The sequence below is a fragment of the Octodon degus genome, unplaced genomic scaffold (assembly GCF_000260255.1).
Source record: "Octodon degus isolate 3935 unplaced genomic scaffold, OctDeg1.0 scaffold00147, whole genome shotgun sequence".
Taxonomy (NCBI): domain Eukaryota; kingdom Metazoa; phylum Chordata; class Mammalia; order Rodentia; family Octodontidae; genus Octodon; species Octodon degus.
Genome location: NW_004524723.1, coordinates 2346547 through 2355876, shown reverse-complemented (window position 1 = coordinate 2355876; position 9330 = coordinate 2346547). Strand labels below are relative to the sequence as shown.

General features: G+C 39.0%; 1 protein-coding gene across 1 annotated transcript in view; it reads right to left on the bottom strand.

Annotated features, from left to right (window-relative positions):
- Snx4 (sorting nexin 4) overlaps window positions 1–9330 on the bottom strand; it is a 37953-nt gene that overhangs the window by 13424 nt on the left and 15199 nt on the right. Inside the window, exons 2-3 of the mRNA XM_023702205.1 lie at window positions 5782–5854; window positions 2114–2175 (exon numbers count right to left, since the gene is read on the bottom strand). Coding sequence (XP_023557973.1) covers window positions 2114–2175; window positions 5782–5854 — 135 coding nt within the window. The remainder of the gene's footprint in view (window positions 1–2113; window positions 2176–5781; window positions 5855–9330) is intronic.

Sequence of the window (9330 nt, the reverse complement as noted above, 5' to 3'; positions counted from 1 at the left end):
GACAGATCTCCCCATGTAGTTCCGGCTGGACTTGAACTCGGTATGTACCCCAGGATGGACTCAAACTTGTGATCCTCCTGCCTCAGCCTCCCCAGTACTGAAATTACAGGTGTATGCCATACATGCCTAGCCTGAAGAATGAATTATTAAAACAGCTGTGGATTCTCTATAGAATGAAATGTAAATTTCACACAATTTGACAGAACCCGGGGGGTTGGAGATATTGTGTCTTAGTCTCAACTGCTTTCAGCCAGTCGCAGCAGAGCTGGAGAGGAGGGTACACAGGTTGTGGGTTGCAGGTATGACATACACTTTCACCTCTGCCCCAGGCACTGGTTACCCAGTGGTTCTCACCAGGACAGCCTCCTTCACAGGACACAGGCTGCTGCTACTCCTGTGGCTTCCTCCCTGCGGCCACTCCTTTCCCCATCCTATTCTCCATCCACCCTCAATCCTGTGCCCATCTCCTCTATAGGCTCTGCTGTCTCCTCCTCCTCAGGACTTTCTTAACTGACTACCTAGTAACTTGCTGTCTCTCCTTCCTTTGTCCCTTCCTCTCATTTCTAGGCTACTCCCACCATAGGGCTGGGCTGCAGTTCAGTGACAGAATGCTTGGCCAGCATGTGCAAAGCCTGGTAAGAAAGCATCTACATAACACACACATATCTAGTGCTACCTTTTGCTAGCAGGGTACACAAGGCAGACTGGAATAGGTGTCTTCAGGAGCGGCCCTCAGAGGTTGGCAGACAGAGGTGAGAAGACATCACTGTGTAATGTCACACTTACACAGAGGTGAGAAGACATCACTTTTATTCTTCCTGTATTTTATCCCATTTGAATCTTTCCAAAATGTAGCATGAACTATATTTTTTTGGCAATGGGACTCAAACTCAGGAATTCATGCATTCCAGGCAGGTGCTGTGCCTCTGAGCTATTTGCCAGCCCTATATTTTTACACTGACTCTGTCTGAGGACATATTCTGGAACATTCAGAGATATTTTTTCTTATAAAAATCTGGTTAACTTCTAAAATGTCACAAATAACATATAAAATCAAAAAGGAAATTGTTCAAAACTGAAATATTAGCCAGGTGTGGTAGTCCATAACTGAAATCCAAACACTGCAGAGACTGAGGTAGGAATGCTAAAAGTATGAGGCCAGCTTGGGCTACACAGCAAGACCCTGCCAGATAAATGACGCTGGAGACAGAGCTCCCTGTGTGGGCTTAGGTTTAATTCCTAGTATTGAGGAAAGGGTCCAGAAAAAAGTGTAAATTATATGCAAAAATACTTGTTTTCCCCATCATGGGGATCAAAACCAAAGGCCTTACAAATGTCGGACAACTATTCTACCACTGGACTATGCTGGCTACACAAATATTCTAATAACCAATAAAATTATTCCATCCCTGTAATCTCTGCTACTTGGGAGGGTGAGGCAGGAAAATCAGAATCACAAGTTGGAAGGCCAGCCAGGCAAGTTAGTGAAACTCTGTCTCATAATAAAAATGAAAACAGGCTGGGGACATAGCTCAGTGGCTGAACACTTATCTACCATAGCACACATTGGGTTCAACTACTGAAAACAACAACAATCACAACAGCAACAATTCTAAGACTGAAAAACTCGTTTTACAAAAGAAAGAGAAAATCACGAATTTTTAGGATAGCAGTAATCTCCACTGAATTTTCTTAGGCGTTTTCATTTCAGTAAAAGTACTCACCTTCACTCAATCAGAGCAGTTTCACTTCGTATCTGCTCAATATGTGGAATTTCCTTACTACTTTCTGACTAAAGAAAGGCTTTAAGATGAAAAGGAGGTATTTGAAAGCTTGAAAACCATTATTATGGGACATCATTTAAAAAGTAATGTTCTACCCTCCAGGATTGTTCATTTTCATGAGTTTTATAAATATTGACTGACACAAGGCCTTGATGTGTAGTTCAGGCTGGCCTTGAATTCATAGTGATCCTCCTGCCTCAGCCTCCAAGTGCTAGGATTACAGGTGAGTGACACCATGCTTGGCTCTCATAAAGATTATTTTAAAGCAAAAAAAAAAAAAAAAAGCTAATTATTCTAATTATTTCTTTTAAAAAAACTGTAACACTTACCTGAATACCCGCCCATAATTTCCATGTACTTTATATACTCCATAGAGTCGATCTGCTACTCTCTGAAACATTGAACAGAAGTTTCTATCAGCTCAGCATTATAGATGGATTGTTTTAAAAAGTAATTTCACCCTCATGCAAAAAGAGCAAGAACCTCCCAAATGTTTAGTACAATAAACTTGGAAAATAAAAAAATAAATAATTCTTTAAAAACTCACCATACACAAAACAGTGGCACGCCCTACAATGTTTATCTTATCTTATATTTTTATAAATCTTTAATGCATAGTTTTAGTTACTGCCTTTATTTTCCTACAAGAATGATAATACTTTTGCTAAGGATGGTAGTGCATGCCTGTAATCCCAGTGCTTAAGAGGCTGTGGCTGAAAGTTTGAGGCCACTCTAGGCTACACAGTGAGTTCAAGGTCAGCCTGAGCAATACAGTGAGACTCTGGCTCAAAAACACAAAATAAAACACTCAGAAAATTAATGTTATCTTTAATAAGATAACATGGAAACAGCTGCTAAAATTCCAGGGAATTGTATATAAAATGTACAGGCTATCTTTATTGGAAAATCTTAAATCAGTATTTAGACATTCCTACTTTTTAGTAACAAAATTTTTGTATCCCTTTTTTTTCGAGATAGGGTCTCACTAAGTTGCTAAATTGTCCAGAATGGGTTCAAACTTGCAATCCTCCTGGAATTTTTAACAGAAATGCTTTACTGAAGTGTTAAACATTGAGATAATAAAGTTTAACAATCCTTTCTTGCAGGAGTTTTAGACTTTTTTTTTTTTTTTTTTTGTGGAACCGGGGATTGAACTCAGGTCCTTGCACTTGCCAGGGAAGCACTTATTCCACTGAGCCATCTCCTGGGCCGGGATTTTTAGATTTTTAACACCATTCAACAGAGAGATGATTTGCAGTGGGAACATCATATACAACCAGCATTCCAAAGAGCATACAATGGAAAACTTCATTTTAGAGCACTAATTGGTCTATAACAAAAAAAAAAAAAAGAATGATTAAAAAACAGATTAATTCAGCCTGTAATCCCAGCACTCTGGAGGCTGAGGCAGGAGAGTTGCTGTGTTTGAAGCCAGCCTATAGACACATAGTGAGTTCAATTCTAGCCGGCACTATCTAGTGAAACCTGTCTCAGATTATTATTAATTAACAAAACAGATTAATTCAATGGTTTTAGGTAATTGAGAATACTAATACCAGTACTAAGGAAAGGGGCTACACCCAATGATGCAGTCCAGACTGCTACTCAAGTTGGTTCTGTTGAGAAGGCTTTCTTTTGGAAAAGTGACAAGTGATACAACTGACACCTAACAAATTCTGTAACAATAGAATGAAATCTGATAGTCTCATCTTATTTTCCTTCTTGAACTAAGTCTGTCTTCTCTATCCTTATTGCAGTAGTAGGTGATTACATGTTGAAAAAGACAAACTTCTGTGGCCTGCCATTATATGGTACTATTTTAAAAATCTGGACATACACGGCTTTCTTACCCTTGATTTTCCTAAGGAGTCCAAGATTATGCGATTTAAGACTCCTCATATTTTTTTTTTGGTGGAACCAGGGATTGAACTCAGGCCCTTGCGCTTGCCAGCAAAGTGCTTATTCTGCTGCATCATCTCCCTGGCCCTCCTAATACTTTCTGCCAAAATGATTTACAAAAGAGCTATATACAGTATGAGGGGAGCATACTGGAAGGAAACCAAAGACTTTGCACTAGTTACACCTTGAGTCCTGCCTCGCTTTTCCTTTAAATTTTGAGACAGGGTGTCATGAAGTCACGAGATTGCTCAGGCTGGCATGAGCCTGTGATCCTCCTGCCTCAGCCTCCAAGAACTGGGATTACATGCATACACCACCACACCAGCTTCTCCATTCTTCAGGTGGCACTTAAGTTAGTCACCTCTGCTCCATGGAATTTTCAAGTCTGTAGTTTCTCCAGATCAATCCTCTATCTCTGAGATCTGTTCTTCCTTTCTAGCATGAAAGACTAAGTGGTTCTTAGTATCTTGGGCTGGGACTGTGACTGCTTAATGGTTTGTCTCTCTGACTGCAACCTATGGCCTTGCTACCACCCTTTTCTGTGGCTGAAAGCCTTGCAGGGGGTAAAGCTTTGAGAATTAGCCTAGCTAACAGCTTCTCCAGGTTGTGTGGCATGGAAGACAAAGCAACGTGAACTATTCTTACAGTGTTCTTAGGGGACACATGGTGACTCTGTCCTCAGCCCCACCTCTAATTTATCTGGATAATTTCAAGGCAACTAAGGTATAGAAACTTTATCTCTTTAACCCATCTTTTCCTATACCCAGTTCTTGACTCCACCCTAGTAATTCTCATGGCTACCTTTTGTTTTTCTAGGAAGAGTATTTTAATTTAATGAAAAAGAATACCAGGGTTTGGATGTAGTCTGTCCCCTAAGAGTTCATGTTACAAACTTGATCCTCATAGTACTGGTATCTTTAGGAGGTAGGCTCATAGGAAGTGCTCAGGTCACTGGGGGTGGGTCTTCAGGAAAGGTTAATCAGACACTCAAACCCAGGAAGTTTCTGCAAGAGTGGGTTGTCATGAACAGGGCCCTCCCTCAGTCTCCAGCTTCCTGGCTTGTCCTGTGGTCCCTACTTCTCACATGTGCTCTCACTAGGAAGCCATCTGTCATTGCAACACAGCATGGGGGCCCTCACCAGGAGCTGAACCTCCAAGACTGAGCTTATTGATGTGAAGATATTTTGTTATCACAACAGAAAATGGACTGGTATAGGGCCTAAAGGTACAGAACAGCTGAACAGGAGATGGACCAACATTAAGACCTTTGGAAGGATTTTCTTTAGTCTGTTTTTCTATACCGTTAGGAAAATCTTCAAACACATGAAAGGTACACAGAACAAAAGGATACACTTCCATTTCAATAGAGAACATGGGATATACCTCCACTTTAGGAATCATTACATGGTCAGTTGGCTGAATCTGAGGCTACCCCTACTCCCCACTGGCCTATATTAAGGGATTTTTGTATTCAACAGATGCCATTTCAAGAGGATTCCTATCAGCACAAAATGTAATCCTACATTTTATAACTCAGTCTCTTTCAATGCCTCTAGCACAGGCAAGTTGCCTCTAGGTTGCCTGAAAGCACCAGAGTAGATGACACATTTCTAGATACATTAATTTAATGAAAATGCCCCCCTCATCTATTACAGCCAAACTACAAAGCTAAGTACAATGATTATTCCTAACTTCTAGTTGCCTTTGGCAGACTCATCTCAAGTAAGTATATTTAAGAACCTAGACATAATATGGCATAACATCCTTAAACTATCCTCAGACTCTTAAGAAAATTGGAAACTACATGTAAATTTAGAATCTACACTTATTCACATCCCAAATATGAAATGGCAAGCCTTTGACAAAATGTCAAAACAACTATATTATTATAAACAACACAAAAAACAATGGCATAAAACCCTTCAAGTTGTTCTGACAGAAAACCTTCCATGCTTCTTTTTAGTACAGTTTGGATGGACATGCCAAATTTGAATGTAAAAATCAGTTACATGTTATAAATGCCACCATTATTTAAGAGATTTTATTAAATGAAAGCACTTTGCCTATGGAATGTGCATGAAAAGCTTTGAGTACTTACAGCTCTGACTCGGAGAAGATGGGAGATGACTGATTGCAGCTCATCGCTGTAATGCTTCAGCTCAGTAAACCTCCTGAAACAGGAAACACACAGAACATTTTTCTCATGAAAACAAAGACAAAATATAAAATAGCAGTTCCTGAGAAACTATTTCTATTTAAACATCTGTTGGCCTTAAACATTTATACAACAATATCAATTAATGCAAAATACTCTAAAATAAAAAATACTTTGTTTTAATATATTTAAAGTTTTACATTGTGGGCTTGAGATAGAAATAAAAATTCATTGTTCTGAAAAATTACTTAGATATATAGTGTAATCACAAATTGTGGCCTCCAACATTAATCTTACTGCTTCACAGCAATGTTTCCTTAACATATTAACTGCCACTCTCCGTAACGAACTGAACTTCTGAAGTATGTCGTGGCCCAGATGGGACTGTCCCTTCACTCTACCTCTTGCCAATCAATATAAAAACTTTTCTGAGTATACAGTACTTCTTACTGTCATCTAAGATCTCTCCCTATCCTGTGCTTTAGATTTTATTCCAGTGACATCCCATATTTCTTCTTCCTATCTTTACAAACTCCTTCTGATAAACACAACAGTAAACTCAGCTTTCTTCTGGATTACAACATACATGTAACTGCCTGGACTACACAGCTGAATATGATAGCTCACCTTATGGTGACCCTTCACCAAGCATTACCTTCCTAGCAATAGTCATTTCCCTCTCCATTCACTTCTTGGCCTGTTAATTTAGCTCTTGTCCTCAGTATTACTATAGTGGAGAAATATTCCTGACAAAGTCACCATCTCTTTTCATGTTGCTAAAATGGACAGATTTTAGTGGTTTTTTATTCAATCCTACTGGCAAGGTAACAGCTGACATCATCTTCCTAAAAGTTTGTTCCCTTGACATCAATGTTACTTTCTCATGGTTTTGTTATGTTCTGGTCACTCCTCAAGCTTCTCTTTTAGTACTACTCGCTTCTTTTACCTATCTCTACTATCTCCAACACTAGTGTGGGATAAAGTCCTGAAATGTTTGTTAAAAATATGACTGACAAACCTCAGTATGAAAAGGGTGTGAATAACCACTACCGCTAAAGAAAGGTCTCGCTAACACTCGGAGTCTGAATTTATAAGAAGTTCACCATATAATTTAGATGGTAATTCAGGTTACACTTTCTTTTTTTCTTTTCTTTTCTTTTCTTTTCTTTTCTTTCTTTTTTTTTTTTTTTTGGGTGGAACCAGGGATTGAACTCAGGCCCTTGTGCTTGCCAGGGAAGCACTTATTCTACTGAGCCATCTCCCCAGCACAGGTTATACTTTGGATGCCGACATTCTTCAGAGTGGAGTTCCTGACTACTTTCCAATTAGTTTTTCAGTCAACATAGTCTTTTTTGAGACAGTGTTTCCCTGGAGTAGCCCAGGATGGCTGCAAATTTATGGTAGTCCTCTGGCCTAAGCTTCACAAGTGCTGTGATTACAGGTATGTCCCATCATGCCTGGCAACATACTCTTTATGATGCGTCATTTACAAAACTTCACAGTTATAATATGCTACAGAATAATAGATTTCTACCTGTAGCTCAAATTTTTGTACTAAACTCAGATCTATAAAATTAACTGAGTGGGGGACATTTATATTGCTTACATACCCAAAGATGAACCTTCCTCTATGTCACCAAATCTGTCTCCAATGCTCGCTAGACCTCTAAAGAGCAAAGCCAAACTGTCGCCTGTATTTCCTTTCTGTGTTTCCTGCATCTATTTTAGTAAACCCCAGTCTGTCATTTTATTGCCAAAGTATTGCCTAAGCCCACCTGTACTGCTCTGGACTCTGCCAGTGCCCTTGATTCAGATCAGCACCACTGCTTCTCACCTGGAATCCTCTCTCAGGCCACTCCCACTATGCTCTCATCTACTGTCCACTTGGACTGGATGATCTTTTTAAAGTCCAGATCTACATAAGTGAGTGTTTAATCAAGTTTCTTCCTGCCACTGATCCTGAGACAAAATTCAAACTTCTTCATGTGGCTCAGATAACTTTCCACGGACCTTGACCATGTAATAACTGTGGTTCATCCAAGGGCAGACAGCAAAGTTGAGGGCATAATCATTGTTAGCTAAAACACTTAACCTCTACCATTCTTACACAAGGCCAGTTTCTATAGCTTTAAAAAAAAAAAAAAAATCCAAGAATAACAGGGCTGGCAAACATGGCTGTCATTAAGTGGAGTGAGAATCCATGTCTGATATCCCTTTTTTACACTTCAATTTTGCTTATACATGCAGGATAAAACACTGAAGGGAATTAAATCTAAAAACTAATATAAGTGGTGTTACACTCTGGGGAGTAGGTAGGAATGGACAGAAACTGGGGTAAAACTTTTTATCCTCTAAATGTTCTTTACCTGTCAATCTACATACTTACCTGGTTAACCATGAAAACACATTACTTAGCCAACAATTTTTTAAAGACATTTAGACAATTCAATTTTAAAAAGTGCATCTCACATAACTGTGAGTTGCTTTCTTTATGTGGAGCCAGACATTCTGTGAGATTAGATCTCTTTGTCCTTCTCTAGACATAATTGGATCTCTTTTCTTTCCAGCTATCCAAATGACAGGATTATAAAATTCTAAGTTGTTACTCTGGGCTATGAAAAACATAACAATAGCAACAGTTAAGATTCAATACTTAAGACAAACCAGGGCTTACTGGTGTTGAAAAGAAAGGTCCTAACATCTTTGGCCAAAGATATATTTGGCACTAGTTTCTGTACCTACTGACAGAATGCATATTCTCTTTTGCTCAGATGGCAGAGAAGGAGAAACACGGACTCTAGTGAACTATGCCACTGGAAGTCAGGGCTAAGAGATCAAAACATTCACAGTGTCAGTGACAGGGATGAAAAATATGTACCTTGGGAAAAATCAGTTATTGGAAAATCAGAAGACCTAAGGTAAAAATTGAAAAGTTCATCAAGCCTTAGATAATAATGAGTATTTGACAAATGAAGGAAACAAATCTCCAGAAATGAGAGTCTGAATTCTTTGCCCAACTCAAAATCTAGAACTATCTCCCATCTAAATGGTTAGGTCTTACAGAGGTTAAAAACTATAAAATACATATAATAATGTCAGAATGCTGTAGTTGTACTTGAAAACAGGCAGTTAACAGAGTCCAGATTAGGAGACAGAGCTATGAAACTTCAGTCTCAAAATACTGTCTGCAATCCTTGCTGTAAAGCATGTAAAAACCAACTTGTAAATGTGGGTTCTAATAAGATGGAAGTTCGAGGGTGTGTATGTACCTACGATATCCCTTATCCTCAACTAACCTTACGTTTTATTCTCAGAACAGCCCTATTACCACAGGCTCAAAGCTTCTTTCTATTCTTTATGCTCTTACTTGCTTATAGTCCTCTCCCCTTCTAAGCCTAAGTAAGTGTCGCTCCCAATCAAATCAATTACCCAAGACCCACCTTAGAAACAACCTCTACCAGGGTTTTTCTGACCGTGTCTCTTTACTCTCCA